Source organism: Lacerta agilis, chromosome 4, assembly GCF_009819535.1.
Source record: "Lacerta agilis isolate rLacAgi1 chromosome 4, rLacAgi1.pri, whole genome shotgun sequence".
Classification (NCBI taxonomy): domain Eukaryota; kingdom Metazoa; phylum Chordata; class Lepidosauria; order Squamata; family Lacertidae; genus Lacerta; species Lacerta agilis.
Window position 1 is genome coordinate 43,236,250 of NC_046315.1, and position 22,986 is coordinate 43,259,235.

General features: G+C 39.4%; 1 protein-coding gene across 6 annotated transcripts in view; it reads left to right on the plus strand.

Annotated features, from left to right (window-relative positions):
• Nucleotides 1-22,986, plus strand: part of ROBO1 (roundabout guidance receptor 1) — a 611,457-nt gene that overhangs the window by 543,657 nt on the left and 44,814 nt on the right. For all 6 annotated transcript variants that reach the window (XM_033146826.1, XM_033146829.1, XM_033146827.1 and 3 more), the window contains 10 exons: nt 3,740-3,864; nt 5,945-6,116; nt 7,194-7,399; nt 12,764-12,845; nt 12,982-13,150; nt 13,292-13,458; nt 14,814-14,935; nt 16,218-16,449; nt 18,483-18,604; nt 21,707-21,878. In XM_033146826.1, the coding sequence (XP_033002717.1) occupies nt 3,740-3,864; nt 5,945-6,116; nt 7,194-7,399; nt 12,764-12,845; nt 12,982-13,150; nt 13,292-13,458; nt 14,814-14,935; nt 16,218-16,449; nt 18,483-18,604; nt 21,707-21,878 (1,569 nt within the window). The remainder of the gene's footprint in view (nt 1-3,739; nt 3,865-5,944; nt 6,117-7,193; nt 7,400-12,763; nt 12,846-12,981; nt 13,151-13,291; nt 13,459-14,813; nt 14,936-16,217; nt 16,450-18,482; nt 18,605-21,706; nt 21,879-22,986) is intronic.

Genomic DNA, 22,986 nt, shown 5'->3' on the forward strand with positions numbered 1-22,986 from the left:
TTCTTTTTAGTGCTAATATTGACAACAACAGTTCGGGTTATTAACTTTAAAAATGTAGTTTAGTTGACTAAAGTTTGAAGATGTTCCATGACCTTGAAGGCGGACTGCAGAGGCAAACCATATTCATCGTCCCTGCACTCTCCCTGGGAGAAAACTGCCTAATCTTCTAACTATCTAGCAGAAATAAAGAGTTTGTATTTTTAATAGTGACATCACTGTGATGTTGCTTGAACAATAACTGAGGGTAATGCCTGAATCATATCTGTACATCTTTTAAGGTTTTGGTTATGTTGATGGAATGTAATCAATTGATCAATTTAAAGCCTAATGAAGTAAAATATTTTTCATTATTTTGCAGCTCTTACAATAACAGCAGAGTGTATCTGGGCCCATTCCAACAGTTAATAGTCACCACTTTATGGTGCCTACAGCATTAAGTATAGCAAAAGTGAGAGTTAAGGAAATAGCTGCAGCATACATTGCTATGCACTCCAGAATTCAGTAAATGCTAAAGCACTTTGAATTATGATATAATTACTTGTTGGATAATGTTAATGGAGCTTTGGTGGTAGTATAAATAGTTGCTAAATGGATTTGTTGGCAATTGCATCAACAGAAAAGGCAGCCAAGTTAATGAATTGAGAATGTGGATATTAATCCATACTTCCAGACATGAATGAAAGTGGTCGTATGGTTTCATCACTGTGCATCCAAATTGCAATTCTACCGTATTCTTTTACTGCACCACCACATTCTAAAAATGAACAGAGGAAAACACACACCCACACCCACCCACACACCCCTCTCTTTTGAGGTATGCTGGATTCAAGTTGTTTAAATTACATTCAATGCAGGCTTTGGAGAACTAGTAATGTGCTCCTAAGTAAGTGTTGCTGGTGATGATCTGCATGCTTGTCAGACTACTACTTAAACATAAAGCTTTAATGAAAGAAGCTAAATGAAAGTACCATCGTGACAGAAGATAAGTGTATAAAATTGTGCATGGAAAGGCAAATTCTCTTTTAAAGTCATCCAAGTTAGTGGCCATTGCTGCCTTCTGTGGTGTAACTATGTGCTGTGTGAAGAAGCAATTTATTTCATCCAGCACATGATTTTCATGAGTTCTGCTTATGAGAGAGGGAGAAAAACTTCTCTCCATCCACTTTCAAAGTCACTTATCTCTGAGTAGACATGCATACAATTGTATTGTTAATGAGTGCCAGGACGTCAGCTCCTGCACAGCAGTAGGCATGCTTAAACCTATTTGCAAAGATTTCACATTTGCCTTTTGTGGGAGGGAAATTATTTAACATTTACCCACATTTATTGTGCTGTAATATTTGCATAAAGTAACTTATAGGGAGCACCTGATCTCAGATGAACCCACCACAGGGAAGATGCATCCTGGTTGCTAGTGATAAAGGAAGGGAAAACTATGGAGATACCAAAGACTAGCATGTAAGACAAAAACAAAGGAAGGGAAAACAGCAGCTCTTTAGGGCCATTGGAATTTGTATTTTCTGGTGTCCAAACAAATCACTTATCAATCAATTCTCTGACTTCATTCATTGGCTATAAAAACTCAGGTGGGAGCAGCCAAGCCGGCTCATTTCACAGAAATCACTTAAATGGTTACCTGCCTAGTTTGTTCCTTTTTTCTAGATCTTGAGACATAATTCTTTCAAAAAATGAAAATTCAGGGTCTGCCCTCCTACCTGGGAGTGCCAATGGCCACTGTTCCAGGCACCATGGTGCCCGCAGTCACTGTGTTGTTGACCACCATTTTAGAATCTACCTTGTCAGAAGATTTTTATTCTTTAAGGTATCACAAGCCTCTTTGTTCCTTTTGATGTTACAGGCTAACATGATTCACTCCATGAGGAGAAATTCCTGATGTTAGTTCAAAAGGTTTTGGACAGTTAAAGTTCTGTATTTCTTGGTGGTTGCCCCCTCTTTCATTTTTATGCTTCCATAACACAAATGTGCAAATATTTATCAAGGGAGGGACTGCCACACTGACACTATTGCAGCAATTTGGCCTTGAAAGTAGTTTACATTAAAGTGTATAGTCTCTTAGTGAGAAGCTGGTACAACTTTGTGAACAGAGGAGCATTTAACGATTGTAGATTGTTCCTATCTTAGCACGCCAAAAATTCCACTGACTAGTATCACTTTTCATCACTATTCCTAACACCCAAAACCCCCTACAAACAATAAACCTCAATATTACTAATCCTTGTTTCCCTTGTTAGTACACTTTCTATAATCTTCTGTAAGTGTTTATAAATATAAAATCATAATGATTTATCCACCACAATGCTATTTCTTCAGGCATCCACAGAAAACTAATTTGCTTGCAATAACCAAAAGACTTCATAGGGCAATTTTGTTCTTCAGAAGTCAGACCTTTAATAGTTAACATAAATCTGATAGTTTAGAACCCATTTACCCATTTACCTAATGCTGGACTTCAGACAACCTGGTTTTCTGTGAATCCCATCATAGTATAAGATATTTATACACTTAAAACAACAATACCTTGTCCATATCTACCCTAAAAAATTTTTTGGGATTCCTTGGCATTCATGCTACAGGCAACTATAACAAAATACCAACAATATAAAGTGTTTTTTGATAAATAATGATCAGTGCGCTGGGGGGAGGATTCTTAAATGCTCAACCTATTGTGAGATGCCCTATCACAATCAGCAACGGTTGAGGAAAATTATTCTTTCAAATAGTAAAGGAGTGAAAGATCTGAAAAATATAAATCAGCAAAATCTCATTTAAGCCATTGTTTCTGCAGCATAAGAGGGTAAGCTGAAACAGGGTTTTAAAAAGAATATTTTCACATCTAGTTCAGTCACTGTGCCTAATATACTTAACTGCCATAGCTTAATGCAACTGACATAATTTTTGACGTTCTATTTACTGCTAGATGAAGTGGCCATTTAAGTCTGTATAAATCAAACAGTTTGGACAATGCTGGCAGTATTTATAATGTCACGATGAGCAGATGTTTCAAATTTGCCTTCATTTACATATATATTTTGTTTGAACATGCCCTTGCCTATGTAAATGAAGGAGGCATTCTGCTTCACCGTTGCTTTAAATTCATTCCTCTTCAGTAATTGCATTGAAGATTTTTAAATGGTTATAATTTACTCAGTAGCAATCCTAGGGCTTTTGAGTTAAATTGAATTTTTTTCCTGAGCATTTCATCCTACATCAGAAATCAAGCCTCTTATGGAAGCTATTAAATGACTTCTGAACTACAGTAAATCAAAGATGATGACTTTTGTGTATCTAACCCCTGAATTTGCAATCATTTTGTGGTTTTTACTTTAAGAGTACATAGTACAGTGATGTGAGGGAATTTTTCTTTTCTTATGCTGTGACTGATAAAAATGCCTTCAGCTTTTTTGTACTACCAGCACTTTACCACCAAACTACGTTCTCAAGAAGAGTTACTGAAGGCAATTGGGCTGTGTGATGCTTCAGATAAAGAGAGTGTGTATACTCTCTCTCTCTCTCTCTCTCTCTCTCATGGTTTTAACAAACAAGTGTGTCTATAAACTTTAGTCCTAGTTAAAACAGTGTTGCACCTGAGCACTATAGTCTTTATTTGAAAAAGGAGCTTTCTGTGTGTGAGTTGTGATGCAAAAGCCTCTCACCAGGAAACCATTCACCTCAGCTACGAATTAATCGTTGTAATTGTGTTGTACTTATCTTCTTTCAGAACCACCACATTTTGTTGTGAAACCTCGTGACCAGGTGGCTGCACTGGGCAGAACTGTGACTTTCCAGTGTGAAGCGACTGGAAACCCTCAACCAGCAATATTTTGGCGAAGAGAAGGAAGCCAGGTAAAACAAACTTTCTGAAGCTTTGACAAAGCATCTCAGATAACACAAGGCCCGTTTTTGTCTGCTAGTGCCCCGTGATCTCCTGCACCCACATCATCCAAATACCTGTTGGATGACTAGTTATGCTCATTTGATTCTTTTCAAAATATGTGTGTAGGCTCTGCCTACGTTACCTGGTTGTTTTAAAAACTCAGGACTAGTAAAAAGTGTTTATTTCCTTGGAAACTCAACATGCATCCGGGCTTTATACAGACCCCTCTGTTCCCTGTCAACCACATATTGTCCCATGCAGGATGAAAAACCAGGAAGCTTCTCAAGAATTTTGTAGGCTGTAGCAGGACTGTATACAGTTCATGATATTCCACTTATTTTTTAAAAAATATTGCATGTGGCTTGAGACAGAATTTTCAATCAAGCTGAGGGGGAATTTTAAATCAACTTTGTTGAACAGGTTCCAATGGGTAGCAAGAAAATGTGAAGGAAAAGAAGTATGATAAGGATCTGTTGGTGCTTAGCATGAAATGAAAGACAGTATATCCTATTTGTTTGGAATATAAAGTTTAATTGGAAGAGAAAAGTACTAAAAGCCCTCCTCTATGAAATGAAGCATTTAAATACATTTTAGTTAGACACGGAAAAGTGAATCTGGCATTTGATTCCAAGTGTATGTGAAATTCTGTTCAGATCAATTATGGTAGCACAATTTATTGCTGTTAACCTTTTTTGTTTCAACTGTGGTTTGTCATACAGTGTATGTCATGGATACAGGAAGGGAGGTTACTGTACTACAAGAATGGCCAAAACTCCATTGGTTATCAAGAACTAGATGCATGTCAAGGCAAAGAGAAAGAAATATATTTGCATTTTTATTACATGTGGTTTTACTCGTATCATATGTGATGGTTTTGTAACTCGTATTATGTGTGATGGTTTTGTTCCGGAGTTCTATGCTTAAATGCAAAAACATGTAAATTCAGGAACCTCCAGGAGTGACCCCCCCCCCCCGCAAGGTGGAAGGCTGCTTACCTGGCCTCTCCAAAGCACAGTAAGCCTGTAATCACAGCTGTGTGATATTGAGAGAGGGAAATAAATAAATTGAAAATGGGCTTCCTCCTCTCTCCATTTACTTATTTATTTCTCCTCTCCACCTGCACAAAGGTGCAATCACATAAGTAAACTTAGCATAAGATACAAGTTACCTGTATATGATAGATATGTTTGATCATGTTTGCGTGAAACAGGACAGATAGTTCAGTTCCTCTAGTCCAGTATTCCACTTCTAACAGTGGTCAATGAAATTGATGGCCATTCTCCCTAGCACATAGTACTCATACTGTTCCATGTGAATAGTTTCCATATAACTATTATCAGTGCTTTATTCTGGGGGGACGCAGGGATACACATACCCCTAAACATTTTGTGACTCTAAGTTTGGCCTCATTGAGGGTCAGTATTTCAATATGGGTAGGAAAATGAGAGAACGCCTAAACATTTTTTATAGAAAAAAGCACTGACAATTATGGATAATAAGCTAGACATATGCTCCACAAAAATTGTCTAACAGGAAAATAAGATACACTTTCCTATATAAAAATAGCAGTCTCCCCCCCCCCCAGTTCATGAAGAGAGCTACTATATGACTTTAGATCAAAACCCTACCAAACTGCAGCAACAAAGCACTTGCTATGGTCTATCTTGACTGGTTCTACCTAATACCATCCTTCCCTTAAATATATTGGCACTTTTAGTTTATGTTAGCACTGGGTCTGCATATATCCTTGAGTACTGAATCAAAAAGTTCAATGGGGCATTCCCAAATAAGTGTGGTTAGCATTGCAGTCTTAGATATGTTGTTATAACCAATGTATTATTTGTTGTTGTGGCCCACGGGAATCCAAGTTTCAGTGTTTAGTCACATCTATCTTGAGTGGTGGACTGTGTTGCAGCATCACTTTTTTATCTGAAAAATGGTCCTATAACCTTTGTAATATAGGGTATTCTGAATTTTAAAGTTGTATGTATCTATGAAGGCTAATCAATCTAACTTGCTGATTTCCCACTTTTTCTCCTTATATTCCAGAACTTGCTTTTTTCATACCAACCTCCTCAGTCTTCCAGCCGGTTTTCTGTGTCTCAAACAGGTGACCTCACTATTACAAGTGTCCAACGATCTGATGTTGGCTATTATATTTGCCAGACTTTAAATGTTGCAGGAAGCATCACGACAAAAGCCTACTTGGAGGTTACTGATGGTAAGGTGTTTATTTTAACATTGCTTATAATGTAGCAGTATAGTAACTCTAGCGTGGTAACAACATGATTTTGAGTTTATATGCTTTCTACTATATAAGGTGTTAATTAAGGTGAAAATGATTACACTACACTAATTAAGCGTGGTTCAGATGTCAATCTTCTTCTGATAAACCATAATTTATCAGATTAGGAACAAATTGCGTTCCTCTTCTCACAGCTCAGTCTCCCCTCATGTGCCTTACGTATCTTCTAGTGAAGATAATCTGGTTTCTTAAACCACACTTTCTCATGATATCTGAAGTGGTAAGATGTAGCATAAGAGCCCCCAGAAAACCTGGATGTAAAACTAGGATCAGATCCTGGTTAATCAGACATGACAGGAAACTGTGGTATTGAAAAACAGAATATCTTCACTATATGGGAAATGTGTGACACGTGGCTTTTCCTGGTCCAAAAAAAAAAAAGGTTTATTGGGCTGAGTTTGTGACCTCTGAACTGCACTTGTTAAGTTTTATTGTGACATTTATTTCAGTTCAAAGGTGTCCTTCCTAAACAATAAGAATGCTGCAGCATCAGAAAATTGCTTTTTATGTAGCGCTAGATTGCACCAACCGATAGAGTTGCATAATAATTTTGATGAAATCTGATATTGGTTTGCACACTTATCAAGAAACTGGCTAATCATTGAAAAAGTTAACTCATTAATGGCATTAGAAGAATCTAGATGGAGGCTGGATTAGAGAAAGGGGCATCTTTCAAAGAAGGTGGGGAATTTTGTCAGGGTTGTTTTCTTTTCTAAGGTTGATGGAGCCAAGCTTATGTCAGGAAGCGTCAAATGCAGGGAACTGCCTTTTCTCCTTAAAAATTTATTGCTTGATATTAACACATATTCTGTAGCTGAAACCATATTATTGTCCCCTGAATATTACATGTGCTTTATTTTAATTACTTATTTAATTGTCTTTAGATTGTTGTAAAGCCTGAAGCAACCACTGTTGCTTAGATGATTAGAAAATCGCTTCCAGTTGCACAAAACTTTTCTCCTTCCCTCCCCCTTCCGTTGTTCCTTCTGCCAGTTATTGCAGACCGGCCTCCCCCTGTCATTCGACAAGGTCCTGTGAATCAGACTGTTGCTGTGGATGGTACTTTAGTACTCAGCTGTGTGGCTGCAGGCACTCTAATGCCAACAATTTTCTGGAGAAAGGATGGCACCCTCATCTCCACACAGGATTCCCGCATCAAGCAGCTGGAAACTGGTGCATTACAGATTCGATATGCCAAGGTAGTTTGAAACTGAAACCACACAATTCTTTTTAGTTTGCTTCTCTTTGGTGCTTGCCTTGAGGCCCTGAACACTGCAGCCTCTAATTTTAGAATTAATGAAATGTTAAGTAACTGTATTAATATCATCTTTATTTGATTCTTCGTGTCTTGAGATAGCTTATTCTGCATTCCCACAGTACCTTAGATTATAACAGAGCCGCTGGCAAGTTATTTCAGTTTTCATAAGTAAGATTATTCTAAGAATTAATTTAGAAAACTGTTTAAACATAGAAGATGGGGTGGTGGTGCAGCAATGCTTAGGAATCTTCTTCTTTGGTGACCACTCATAGCCGAGTAAGATTGTCTTCCATGAACACAGTCTTAACAGTGAGTCCAAAAGTGACTGTAGAGGCCAATTCTGGATCCACGCGTCCTTCCATAGTGGGGACATAGGTTTCCGGGTGGGAATTGATCATGGTGAGGGTCTGCCATATGTGCCTTCCTCTTAGCTCGTTTCTCCCTTTAGTCCTGGTTGTAACCATAAATGTTTTGAATCCTGTTTCACTTGCTAGCAGGCATGTAAACAGTAAACAAGCTCCAGTGTTATCGCATAACATGAAAGCTGTACGATTGTATTGTTTCAAAATATTCTCTACAGTTCATTTACTATAATTTCTCTACTAGCAGTTATCCCTATTGTCCTCGTGCTTCCTGCCCCCCCTTTTTTTACTACCTATACATAGGTTTCCGGAGGGTTTATAGAAGCATGCTTGGTCAATGTGTTATTCCTTTGAGACAAGTTGTAGCAAAATGGTTTGCGTTTTTCCAAGGAATATGAACACCTGTTTTTACTTGCTAGGTGTTTTGCCTTAGGATAACTTGGTTCATGTAGTTAGGCCAAATGTAAAGACATCTTTTCATACAATACATTACCTGAAACCATGTAGTTACCTGCCCATGCAACTCTTCATGCCAGCACAGAATTACTGAACTCTTCTGTTTGGTGGTGGTTTTTTTTTTAACTTTTAGATTGACCTTTTTAGAGTGGTTTAATCTTTAGTTGTGTGTATTTGGATGCAGTTTCAGGTGGGCTTTGTCTAGTGTTTGATGTCAGGTGATTATACTATATGCGTCTGTGTTATCCAAATCAGTTCCAAAAACATTTTCAGCTCCAACTGTGGATGTCAAAATCTTGCAATAATTCATATGGACAAGCAAATGGAGCAAAAACTAACATATTATATTATTATTTCTATTGTTATTATCAACATTTTTATTATTTTACACTGGAACTGTGAAGAATTCCCTCACTCAGTTTCTTTTCTAGCATAGTGACTCAATGGTGTTTTCTCTCTCTGAAGAAATCTGTGATATAAGCAATTTTGGGGGCAAAGGGAAGCCCCTATTCTCCTGCAAGCAGTTTCATTGATTAAGCATCTTTCTTACCTTTTAATAAAGAAGGATGTGGTATCATATGGAATTTAAATTATCAGTCCTGAGCAGCAGTGGAACTAGTCTTCCCCAGATGTGCCGGGGCCAAGGATCATGAAGGGTGACATGAGGACGCAGCAAGAGGGCAAGCACACAAACGTACAATCAGTCTGTTTAGCGTGGGCTGGAAGGGTGACATGGGGGTGCTGCAGAGCGGGCTCATGCCCTTCCAATCAGCCCAATCGGTCTGATTAGAAGGCTGCATGCCTGTTGCATTCTCCTGATGCCCGGCTAACCCCACACTGCTTTGCAAGGCTGGGATGTGGGATCGGACTCACAAAGCTGGAAAAAGCCTGCACATGGGGCAATAGGCCCCCTTGCCCTGCACATGCTATGCCTCTGGGTCTTGAGGTAATCTCCCAGCCCACTCCATGCACAGAAACTGTAATTCTTTTATTAATAAAATGACGTTCAGATAATTTGTCCTTTAACTTCATATGCAAATGCATTGTTCTTGTAGTGGAGTCACATCACACTCTCCTTAGCTATTGCTAATGTTAATATTTCTGTAGGGTTTTTCTGTAGGGTTTACCTAAAAAAATTCACAACTAAGCATTTTAAAACTTGGCAATATTTACTTATACCATTGTTTTCTAAATGGAACCTAACCTCTAGGAAATTATAATCCTCTTTCGTTTCCTCTAGCAAACATAGCACGTGCACACCCTCTTCTGGGAACTGCTGCCTGTTTACTAATGATAATAATAACTTAATGGAGCTCATAGAAACAGAAGCTATCTCATGGGATGTAGAAGGGGATGGGAATGTTATAAGGCTATGCAATTTTGCTTCTGCATCACCAGAGAAGTAATTTTTCAAATTATTTTTTCTTAAAGATCTGATACAGCTTCTGTCTACATGCAATTTAGGATCTGACCTATGTGTTATAAGGCCACATGTTAGAGAGCAGCTACATGGACAGTGAAGACTTTAAAGTTTGCTAAGTAAACATCCAGTAAGCATTGTGAAGTTAGCCGTAGTGCTTGGAAATACACAAAAACAGCATGAAGCATGTAGTTATCAGAGACTTATATAATTAGGTACACCAAAATGATATTTTGAGCCTGGTATGCTGTGCATGGATTGGCCCTCCTCAATTCTTCACTGGCAATTTAGTGGCAAGAACTCTGCCTAATCTACCTCACAGTGTTGTTGTGAAAGGACAGCTCTGTACACAGCTTTGAGCTCTTAGGAGAGAAAGTAACATACAAATACAATGCAGCAGTCACAGACCATGTACTGTAAAGCAAAATAAAGAGGCACAAAGCCAGTAAAGCAGCTCTTCCCACCCACTTCAACTGCTTTAATTTTAACATTCCTGATATTTCACAGAAAAATAAAAGAGAAGTTTTCCAACCTTGAGAACAACAAAAACAAGGATTTTTCTGTGCGTGTGCAATTTTGCGGCATTGGTTACTGAACCACCTCTCTGCCTAACCTACCTTACAGAGTTGCTGTGAAGCTAAAATGCAGAACTCACAGACTATGTAGAGAGAAATAAACATGCACAGAACCAGGAAAGCATATCCCATGCTTTAACTACAAAATTGCACAGTTCTGATATTTTATATAGAACCCCCCCCCGAGTTTGACAACTTTGATAAAAAAAAAAAATCAGAATTACTCAGAGCACAAGCAGTTCCTAAAAACAACAAAGCAGCAAAGGAATCATATGAGGGAAATATTTTGAAGTACCCCCACTTCTGTCTTCAGAACTCCTGGGTCTCAACTCTATAGTTATCCTGAGTATGAGTCAGTGGTGGTTGCTGGTGCTTCCATCCCTCTTCCGGAGGCTGCAGCAAACAACTTTTTACGCACACACAGTAACCCAAGCAGGTGCCTGCAGCCACTGATCAGACACCTGTGAGCTTCATGTATTTGCTATGCACCACTACCAGCAGTCTTTTTTTCTTCTTCCTATTTGCTGGCTCACTCGTTCAACATGCCCGACCAGTGGGTGGCTGACTCCTTACTGCTTCATCATTCCAGCTCCTTTCCAAAAGCTGGAGCACTGCAAAACAGCTGTGGATCATCATATGTCCACATCTAGCACAGCTGAGAGCCAAATTTGTGTCACTGAGACCAGGCACCCTACTCCAAAGCAGTAGGGGAGCTGGGTTGAAGATAGCTCTGCCTAGTCATGGCCAGCTGCTGAGGCCTGGGCACTGGAGACAGGCAGCTTCTCAGTATCGCGCCCCTCCAACCAACACTGGACCTGGCACAGCTGTACCAATCTCTTGGTTCTGCTGTTAATATGAAACTATGGAGGACATTCTCTTATGTTACTTTAAACCCCCATCCTGCACTGCTCTCTTCTACTAAACAGATAGTCACACATATATACCTTTTTGCAATCAAGCTGTATATAAATTTTATATGAAACAAATCATTTTATCCCATTCATACGTTCCCCACCAAACACACCATCAAAATGTTGTTCCTCTCATCCACACACTGCTAGAGACTATATACATAGCCGCATGTCCCACATATCCCTACCAGATAATACATACCCACTGAGCACCTCACATTTTCATACATGGACACATGCACAGAAGTGTCAATATAGTGTGATGAATTTCCCTGAGAGAAATTTCCCATCCCTGTCCCAAGTGCTTGGAGCAGACATGTGAAATGGAAATGAAGATGGATATGTCAGAAGATATATAGGAAACATGATTCTAGGTAACTTTCTAGATCTGTAGGGTCTTTCCCTAACCCACTTCTAAAGATAATATTTAGAGCAAAGGTGGGAAAACTGTGGCCCTCCTGCTATTGCTGGACCACAGTTGCCATAATCTCTGACCGTTGGCCATACTGGTTTAGGACCTATCCATATAAAAAACATAAAAGTTCGTTTCAATCTCTGTATCTAAAGAAGGCATATAACCCACCAGGAGACCAGAAATAGGTTGTAGATAAAAGGGGATGATAAAATAAGCCTGCTTAAAAACCTTGCCCTTGTATGAGCTTTGAAAATTCGTGAGAGAGATCTCACTGATGTCTTTGTGAAAGGAGCCATGGAGAGAAACTGAGACTACTGTCAAGAGTGCACCTGTGGGCAGAAGCCTGATGTGAGCAGGGAGCCTGGAACCAGTACCTATGTGTGACAAAGCAAGTAGTTAGGACCAAACCAAGTGAAAGAATTAACAAGCGAGCTAAAAATAAGGACCAAAGAATACAGCAAAAGTATGTGAGAATTCAAGAAGACCCTGTTAGTTGAGCTGGAACAGGAAGTCCCCTTATATCTCTTCATGTCCAGGAGGGTCCAATCATTAGACAGAATGGTTGGGAATCAGTCCACAGCTTGGGTATCTGAAGAAGTGTGCATGCACACGAAAGCTCATACCAAGAACAAAGTTAGTTGGTCTCTAAGGTGCTACTGGAAGGATTTTTTTATTTTTTATTTGTTTTGAGCTTGAAGACATTAAGCTATCTAGGCAGCTGCCACAACATGACTCCAGAAAAGCAGCATACATGTTATTGTCCCCATCAACAGAAAAAGTGGGCTAACACACCATGTCACATTGATTGATGGTGGAGAGGTATTCCCCCTAGCAACCTCTGGTGTATCATTTAAAAGGACTACAAATGCGCACTGAGAAGTTAGACTATATACCACCTTATCCCAACCCAATCAATTATGTATTCAGGGACCACAACATAGAACGTATGAGAATAAAATCTTTTAATCCTGTATTCTATTATGAGTATAGAAGCCTAATTAAAATTTGAGCTCAACTATTGCATTTTAATTTACTGTAATTGAGTATCACTTTCTTCTAACAAATTTTCATTTTGGGGGGCTTTGGGTGAGTTAATGCATATTCATTTAGGACATCTAATCTTCTGTGTCTCAGACTATTTCAAATATTTTTCTTTCTCTTTTCAGCTGGGTGACACTGGTCGGTACACGTGCATTGCCTCCACCCCAAGTGGTGAAGCATCATGGAGTGCTTACATTGAAGTCCAAGGTAAATCTGGATAGAGGAGAAACCATAAAAATAAGTAATTACAGTCTAATGGCTCTCTATGTAATAAATGATATATACTAATGTGAGCACACTGATGAGCATATGTCAGCTTTGAACTTTTATCACTATTCACTAGAATTTGGAGTTCCAGTGCAGCCACCAAGACCCACTGACCCTAACTTGATTCCCAGTGCACCATCAAAACCTGAAATTACCGACGTCAGCAAAAATACAGTAACGCTATCATGGAAGCCTAATTTGAATTCAGGTGCAACTCCAACCTCTTATATAATAGAGGCGTTCAGGTATTATGTCTTTATGTGATCTGGTTGTGCTTATGTTTTAGGTTCTTAAATCACAGGCATGTACTAACCTGTTTCTCTCCCTCTCTCTCTCTCTCCCTCTCTCTCTCTCTCTCTCTCTCTCTGTGTGTGCTTTATCCCTAGCCATGCAGCTGGCAGCAGCTGGCAAACTGTAGCAGAAAATGTGAAAACAGAAACATTTGCAGTTAAAGGTCTGAAACCAAATGCAATTTATCTCTTCCTTGTGCGGGCAGCCAATGCATATGGAATTAGTGATCCCAGCCAAATATCTGACCCAGTGAAAACACAAGGTAAAACATGTATTTAAGATTGAACCTAAGACAAACATTTGTTTAGATATGCTTCACTGAAAGGAAACAGAAAAGAAACACCCATTTTAGGAAATAATGTTAATACAGTATCTGCTCTTGTTCTGTAGGCAACAATAGATAACAAGGCTGTCAACCAAAAAGGGGCTTAATGCTGAGGAAACAACTGTATTCACTATAGCAGATCCTACTGAGAAACAAACCACTTTTTAATCTAAACAGTTTATTTCTGGGCAGTAGCCTCTGTAGCTTCACATCAAATCAAAATCTCCGAAAAAATGTGCCAACAGAGTTACTAGTTTTCAAAAATCATCTGTTTCTTACAATTAAAATTTAGGTGCTATGCTAGCTAAACATAAGTTGTCATGAGATAAAGTCATTCACTTGCCTTCCAGCATAATGGGGTGGGGAAAACAAGCCCCAATGCCAAAATACATTTGTGTGGCATTCAGTACCATTTTATGAGATATAAAATATAAGCAGATGCTTTTAAACTGAGTCAGATCATTAATCCATCTGCCCTAGAATTCTTTATTTTTATGGGCACTGGCTATCCAAGTACTAAGGGGAGAAGTCATGGATTATTTCAGAACAGAAACAGTATTAAGGTTATGCACTGAGATGAGCTACATTTTTGTCTGCCAAAGATGTTGGGGGGGGGTGTACCAAGAAAAATCAATATTACTTTAAATTCAGATTATTCCAAACTTTGTGATCCACTAATTGAACTATATTTGACCCACTTGGATCCAACAGGACCCTGCAAAAGTGGAAAAGAACTTCCACACATGCAAGCTGCACCCCAATTTTCATGAATTCCCCTTTCCACTGTAGACATTCAAACCACATCCATTGCTGTGCCAATTATAATGGCTTGGAAATATGGAAAATGTAGGAGTACTGAACGTTACTGGAGAGTAATGTTGCAGGCACAGAAGCTTGTCTCTTTGCCTGCCAGGTAGTTGGAGCTCCAACTGCCCAGCAGGTTCAGAGGCAAAGAAAGATAGCATGCCCTGAGCTGGAGGAAGATGATAGAGGCGCTTCAGTTCCTCCTTGGATCTGTGTTTATTTCAAAGCTGCAGCGGAAGATCAGGTGCAAGACCCCAAACCTTGGGAGTGGGGAGTATCTTGGCAATCACAAACTTGATTGTCCACCAAAGCCATCCAAAATATTTCCCAACCCAATTTATTGACCCTTGATTTATTTCTTGATTGTGTCCCCATTCTATCTTGGATACAATGCAAAAATAAACACTCAGTGGTTCAATCAAACCTGTTTTTCAAGTCTCTGTCATATATCTTTTAAGGTTAACAATAGGTTGTTGAAATTGTTACAGATGTTCCACCTACAAGTCAGGGTGTGGATCACAAACAAGTACAGCGGGAGCTGGGTGATGTTGTTCTACATCTCCATAATCCCACAATCCTTTCTTCTTCCTCAATTGAAGTTCATTGGACAGTAAGTAAACCAAAAGTGCTAGTAGCCTATAAAAAGAATTTTCCCAACAGCATACAAAATACAACAGCATACTCATGATAAACTCTGAACAGATGTTGATAAGCTGCCGTGGAGGCATTAGGAGCATTAATTGCTATTCATTAATAACAGGGGTTGGCAACCTAAGGCCCATGGGCCGGTAGCGGCCCACAGGGCTCGTCTAGCCAGCCCATGGCGACCCCTTCCGCCTGGGTTGATGGCGCCTGTGCACATGCGCACGGGCGCTCCTCCGACCCAGATGTGTGCCGAAAATAGAGTGTGTGCATGCGTGTGGGACGGAGAAGCGCCAAGGGGAAAATGCTATTTCAGGTGCACATCTAGGTCGGTGGAGCGCCAGAAATAGCGTGTGAACACGGGCACTCCGATGTGCAAGAGCGTGCGTGCGCACACGGTCTGGCCCATCCTCCAACGGACGGAGAGTGGACTGGCCCATCATTCAGTAAGCTTGCCAACCCCTGATTAATAAGCAGGCTATACACATGTGCGCGCGCACACTTATTGGGTTGCATTCTAATGTCGTGTTCAAAGAAGGATCATTTGCAGTTTGCTACGTTTTTCAGTTCACATATTTTCTTCTTCTTAAAGAGACATTAGTGATTCTTATAATAATAGAATCGTAGAGTTGGAAGGGACCAAAGGGTCATCTAGTCCAACTCCCTGCAATGCAGGATTATTATTCTTAGAATTTGTAAGTGGACCAGAACAGGGCAGCCTTAAACACAAAAAAACAGGAATATGGTTTGTTTGTTTTTTTAAGTGTGTGGTGAGGGGGACATACAATAAGATTGAAAATAAAAGCTTTGTGAATAAAAAAAAATACAATGCATGTCTGTTTGACTTGGATCTCCTATGTTTAATCCAAACTCTCTGCCCATGTCTCAGGGAGCTTTGAATTTCTATTGTCCAATGTGCAACAAGAAAAACAGTTTTTGAAATGAAAGGGACTTTCAACAACAGTTTGCAATATGTCACGAGGGCCTACTGTTCAGAGAAAAATAAATAAAATCCCACTGGGCAAGTGCTATCACTTCAGTGTTTTTAAAGTAGCCTATTAGACCACAGTCAAACAGAGCTGTGCTGCCATTTGAGGTTAGTAGTGTTAAACTACCAAGAAACAGGGAAAATGCAAAAATGAACAAGCTCCATGGTTTTCTGTGATTGATAAAATGGATTAGCACCTAAAACTGTTTGCACTTGATGCTTACTAATGTATTAATATGGCTGTTCTATCTCCATGTTTAAGGTTGACCAACAATCCCAATATATTCAGGGATATAAAATTTTGTACAGGCCAACAGTTAGTTCTCAAGGAGAATCTGAGTGGTTGATTTTTGAAGTAAGGACACCAACAAAAAACAGTGTTGTGATTCCTGAGCTCAAAAAAGGAGTGAACTATGAAATCAAAGCTCGACCTTTTTTTAACGAGTTTCAAGGAGCTGATAGTGAAGTGAAATTTGCCAAAACTCTGGAAGAAGGCAAGTAGCAGCATGGCTGTCTTCATACTATCTTTTTGAATTACTTTTTTTGCCTATTTCCCCCTGATGTATTTATGGCTTGATTTTCTTTGAAGTGTATTTTTTTTTAATTGGAACTCAGCCCTCTGCCACGAAAGAGAACTGTCAATGCATAGGGCTGATCATTATGTGATTTGTTTGTTGGCACAGAAGTAAATATTCAAAAGCATGTGAGAATGGGAAATCCCCTCAAAGACATAATAGGAACTGTGATGTTCCCTTTCGTCTCCTTCTGTTGAGTTCATGGTCTGGTCACAAATGACTTTGTGTCAAATTCAGACACTTGAAAACCACTGTCTAAAGTAGATGGCAGACACCACTGTAACCATGAAAGAGCTGCGGTTTACATATTAGGGGACTTCCTATCTTCACTAGTTACAATAAGAGATTTGAAGATCATGAATGAAGACAATAAGCATGAGTTAAATTAGCAACACTTAGCCTCCTTCCTATTGGTATGTGTTATAGATAAATATGCTCAACAAACCCCCTCTCCCCATCCCACCAAATGTGATTACACCTCTGTGGATGCCAAACATAATGCCTGATACAGTGGTACCTCTGGTTAGGTACTTAATTCGTTCCGGAGGTTCGTTCTTAACCTGAAACTGTTCTTAACCTGAATCACCACTTTAGCTAATGGGACCTCCCACTGCTGCTGCGCCGCTAGAGCACGATTTCTGTTCTTATCCTGAAGCAAAGTTCTTAACCTGAAGCGTTCTTTCTGGGTTAGCGGAGTATGTAACCTGAAGCGTGTGTAACCCGTGGTACCACTGTATAGGCAGAGCTAGTGTATGTGGAATTCTAAGTGCTGAGTGGAAAGTGGTTGATTGTGATGGGTCTTCTGAGCCCATGGATCTGGAAACAAAACTTTTGATGTCTGGAATGGGTCAGTGTAAGACACAATACCCTTCTGCCCCTTCAGTTTTTGATGTAGTCTTTCTTTGCAAGGTACATTCTTCTGCACTTGAACTTTTTTCTAGTAATTCCAGGGGCCAATAGAACAATTTCCTTATTGATCATGGAATATTCATTCTATATGAATCCAAAATCATTTTGTGGTTCTTCTGTTCTTTCCTTTTGTAGGTCTGTCCTTAGACCAAAAATAATAATGGGCACCCACAGCTAAATTGCCTGCCTGTTTTGTTTTGTTTTGTTTTGCTTTGGGGTCAGTTCAAATGTTTAATTGGAGAGCTTATTTTGTATCCAAACAAAAACCACCAACATATGAAGGATGAACAGTGTGGATTTTCTTGTACAGCTCATCATGTGCACACTGGCAATTTGTGACCATTAGTAGCTGGATCATCACGTTAAACGTCTGTAACCACTGTTTGTGCACTTAGTTTGTTTACTTTTCTTATGCAAACTCCAAAGCATTAACAAAGCTATAGGCACTTCAAATATATCTCAGATGCTCTCCTGGGTTGTTTTTTGTTGTTGTTGTTGTAGTAGTAGATTTGTATACTCTTTCTTTGATTTACAGAAACTCAGTTAATATTTGAGGTATTTGGATAATCATGTGTTCACTTTATCACATCAACCTTTGGGAAATAGTTTGTTTTAAATTGTCCCCCTCCCCCCAAAAAAAGATTGTCAAGGCATCTTGTTGAAGAAACTTTTCAAAGCCAGTATTATATCTTCAAAGGCCCACTTGACCAGATTTTCTGATACCATGGTACATATATTCTTCATGAATCTTCTTCAATCACTTACTGTAATTACCGTACTTTTCTGTGTATAAAACTAGGCTTTTAAACTTTAAAATAAGGTTAAAAATCTGGGGGTGTCTTATACACGGATAGTGCATATGCCCATTTTCTAAATTTGGGGTCCCCAAAAGTAAGGGGCGTCTTATACACAGAAAAATACATCTGTGTGTTGCCAAATCAGTTTTGTCTGTGTCCCTAGCTGTAGCCTATTAAAAGCACTGCTCAGTGACATGAAACGGAAAAACAGCTTTAATTACAACCATCCTTTCTCCCCACAAACAGCTCCAAGTGCTCCTCCACAAAGTGTTTCAGTAACTAAGAATGATGGAAATGGCACTGCAATTGTAATAACATGGCAACCTCCCCCAGAGGAGACGCAAAATGGGATGGTTCAGGAATACAAGGTAATATCTAGTTCTAACCTGGCAAATTATTGGCAAGCTATTGACAGAGAACTTGTTTGTGGTTTCTTGGCTCCATCTGGTGGTAAAAATCAAACCATAATAAAAGGATATGGATATCTTTTAACTCTGTTCATTTAAAATTTTCATATATGCATTTGTATTGTACAAGTAAATAAACATATTGATGTGCAATCAGAAACCTATAAAGTATGCTAATTCACTCTCAAACTGCTCACCTTCTTTTACTTTATAAGAGAACTGCAGGTGTAAATTAAAAGAGAATAGTGTCTGTGTACAAGCATAGTATGACATCAGCAAGTTATCATAAGAAATGGACATACATAAGAGTAAGCCAAGTGTAAGATTTTGTCATTTTAAGAAGATGGGAAATGTACTGATTTTACTTCTAGTTTAAAAAATTCTTATTGATAAGAATATGGCTGATATGAAGATTTTTGGAAGCACTGTTAGAAAAACATATGAGCAATTTCTATCATGTTACATTCTTTACATTTGTCACTGTGCAATAATATAAAACAATCCATCATATTTCTAATTTGATTTTATCTTACAATGTTTTCAATTTATTTCCACTCCTGCCCTCCATCCCTTCTAGTCAATTTCCTTTCTCCAGGTCAGGTATTCTCTCCTCATACTTGTATCCTGCCCTTCTTCCCAGTAGGAGCATGGAGTAGCTAACAATGCTGTACCACATAAACATAAGTACAGTACATAATTAAAAATATACATAATTTAAAACATTATTACACAACTAGAAATGAAAACATAATAGAAACATCATTAGTAGAGAAAAGTGATAAAGTCAGCAAGAAAAGTTGGTTTCCTTCCAAGCACATGAGTAAATAGAAAGGTTTTTTACCTTGTGCTTATTAAAACACTATTTGGAGAAATGCCATAGTTTGTTTGTTGGTCTCTGGCTTAGCATTTTGTGTTAACCAGACCAATGCTTGAGACGCTAACAAAGACATATACAGGCTTCTAGATGGAATGGAACAACTTATTCACTAGTGTGTCACTAGTCAAGTGACTTGACTCTAGGGGGTACATTTGAAAAATGAACTATCTAGAAATTCCTCCAGAATTCTTTGCCCACAAATCCAGAAGTCTCCACAGCAGAATTTTTTGTTTTCAAGATTTGCCACTAGTATGTTATGTGCCAAAAAAAGGAAGGACAGCTATTATTCAGCAATGTATAAGGATGTAAGATGAAGGTCTACCAAACTTGCATGTTGAGCGTACTACTTTATGGAAGTGAGTCATGGGTAACTTACACCTGCCAAGAGTGATGTGTCAGTGCCTTCCATATGCACTGCATCAGGAAGCTTTTAGGCATCGCATAGCAAGTCTCAAACAAAGATATGCTCTCCCAAGCCTACATTCCCAGCAAGTTTGCACTTCTGTCTCAGTGACCTCTGTGCTAGTTTGGTCACGTACACAGGATGGAAGATGGCAAGACCCTCAATGATGTGCTCTATGGTAAACTGGCTTTAGGCACTAGGCCTGTTGGCAGATCAACTCTGTATTACAAAGATGTCAGCAAATGTGACATGAAGGCTGGCAGCATCAAGCCCTTGCAGATGATCGCAGCACCTGGAGACAGAAAGGTTGTGTACCCACAGCAGTGACCAGAGAAGGAATGACAGCTGGGAGGAGTGCAGAGGGAAGAAACACTATGGCGCACCCATAGCTACAAAACCAGACACCTTCATCTGCCCCAACTGCAGTAAACCATGTCTCTCCCAGATCAGTCTCTACAGCCACAGCAGGTGTTGTAACCCTCCAATGGTTTGACTGAAGGGACACTCTTCCATTGTCTCTTGAGACAAGCAGATGTGAACAACAACTTAAGGACAAAGCAATCTCAGACGAGAATTCAAAGTCTGAGATCATCCTTTATTATAATAAAACTAAAGATTATTTGATCACCTGTGACCAGATGGTTTCTACATACCTGATTGAACAGTGGCCACTTATGGGTGGTGGTTGTTCTTCCTCCAGGTATAACATAAATTGCCTGCTTTTTTTGGAAGCTGAACATAGCCAGCTTACTAAGGATGTCAAGAGAGGCAGCCTCAGGTCTGTTAAAGCCCACCACAGCAGACACCAAGAAAAGGAACAGGTTTCATATGAACATAAGAAGAGCGTTGCTGGATCAGGCCAAAGACTCATATAGTGCAGCATCCTGTTTTCACAGTGGCCAATCAGATGCCTATGGGAAGCCTGCAAGCAGGACCTGAGTGGAACAGCACATTCCCTAGTAGTGATTCTCAGCAACTGGTATTAGTAGCTGTTGTCAAGGAGGCATTGCTCACCTGTCTTCTCAACATCCATGTGTTCTTTTGAATGCTGAGCGCCCTGAGAAAGGTTAGGCGCAGGGAGTTCAGGGCAATGCAGGAGCACTGCCACCATGCCTGACTGTGCTGAGCTCTTCATCCATCTTCGTCCCCTGAGGAACAGCAGTGACACTCAATGTTCAGAATGCAGGTGGGCTATGCTGTGCTGCCTGTGCCATGTGCCAGAGAGAGGCATACTTCCTGCAACAACAATATAGTTATTGTGTCTAAGAGCCTGTGGAAACATTACCCACCATGAATTTGTCTAATCCTTGAAGGGTATGAGTTTACCGAAATAAATAATTAATGTGGTATATCCTAATAAAGAATGTTGTTCATTCCTGTTTGAGTCTGTTTAGAGTGTTACAGATGAAATTGTATTCTCTGCATACTAGGAAGGAGTAGAATAACAGTTTACTAATGCAATGGACCTTGGGGGAAGCCATGTATTATTTCCCACTATTGAATTTTGCTGCATTAATTCTTACCATATGGACAGTTTTGAATTTTCAAAAATAGAAGAAAAAGTGTTGTATATTATCAGGTAACCTTATTCAGATAGTTATTCAGATGGCTTGTTTTTAATAGTGTTTTTATCAGTTTATTAACAGCTTTTACAACAGAGCTATTAACTTAGCTAAATGTGGCTTGCTATGTAAATCAGTAAATGCCATATGGCATGTTTTATATCATTATTTATTTATTTCAAAGCGTATGTGCACATGAGAGTTGCTTTTTTTCTTTGCAGGTCTGGTGCCTTGGCAATGAAAGTCGATACCACATAAATAAGACAGTGGATGGTTCCACATTTTCTGTAGTAATCCCGTCTTTAGTGCCTGGTATTCGATACAGTGTGGAAGTGGCAGCAAGTACTGGAGCTGGAGCTGGAGTGAAAAGTGAGCCACAATTTATTCAGTTAGGTAAGTGATTTGTAATACTTCCTGCTTTGTTTTACATTTAGTGTTTGATGCGGGGCAGGGGAAATCCAGATGTTCTGCATTGTTTTAATCAGATGAGGCAAGAATCACTGAGTGAGTTGAATTTGCTTCTGCCAATAAAACTCTTTTCATTTTGGAAGCGTTGCAGAAACTCTTCTTCCCAGCCCAGCCCATTATTAGGCCAAATTTAAAGGCTGCTTAACCTTTAAAGCTCTGAATGACTTGGGACCGGGCTAGCTTCTCCCATATGTATCTAGCTGAACCTTAAGATCCTGTTCATAGGCCCTGCTTTGTGTAAAACCCTGAAGAATGAAGTGAGGCAAGTAACCACCAGGGAAGAGGGCCTTTTCAGCAATGGCTTCAGTAGTGGAATGATCATTCCAATGAGTCTTGCCATGCGCTATCTTTGTGATCTTTTCAGGGCACTAGAAAAACCCCTTTTAAAACACCCAAGCCTTTTATGCCTATCTGTCTAGGCTTTTGTTTTTTATATCTACTTTCAATTTTGAGGATAAGACAAGTCCTGTTTTGTTGCTTTGATGTTGTATCTTCATCTTTAATTGTTTTGCTATTTGTTTTCCATTTGTTTGTTTGTTTTACTCGTTTATTGTAAGTCACCCATAGAAACTGGTGTTATGGGAGAAAAACAGCCTGATAGAAGGGCAACAGCTTCCCCACTTTAGCACAAATAAAAAAAGCTATTAGAAAGCTGATCACACAACTCCCAGTGTCTTGTCTAATTCAATTCAGATTGTCAGTGACTTTCTCCCTCTGGAGAGACATAAGACCTATTAGAATTGAGGGAGAGTTCTGTTCCAGACAGTTCTGGGGTCTCTTCTGGCTGATGGGTCTGGTGATGCTTGAAACCCTGAGCACAAGTGCTCACTTCCAGTTTGTTGAGCCCAGGTCTATTGTGGAGCTGAAAGCAATGAAGCAGGTTAGAAGATGGCTAGAACACAAGTGGAAGAAGATTCCAGATTAACACAATGGGAAACAAGTGTGTGCTCATTGTTGAGCCTATGCTGTGGTGGTGAAGGCAGTGAAAAAGACTTATCTTTCTGCCTCTATTGAGTCTTTGGTGCCTTGCCCA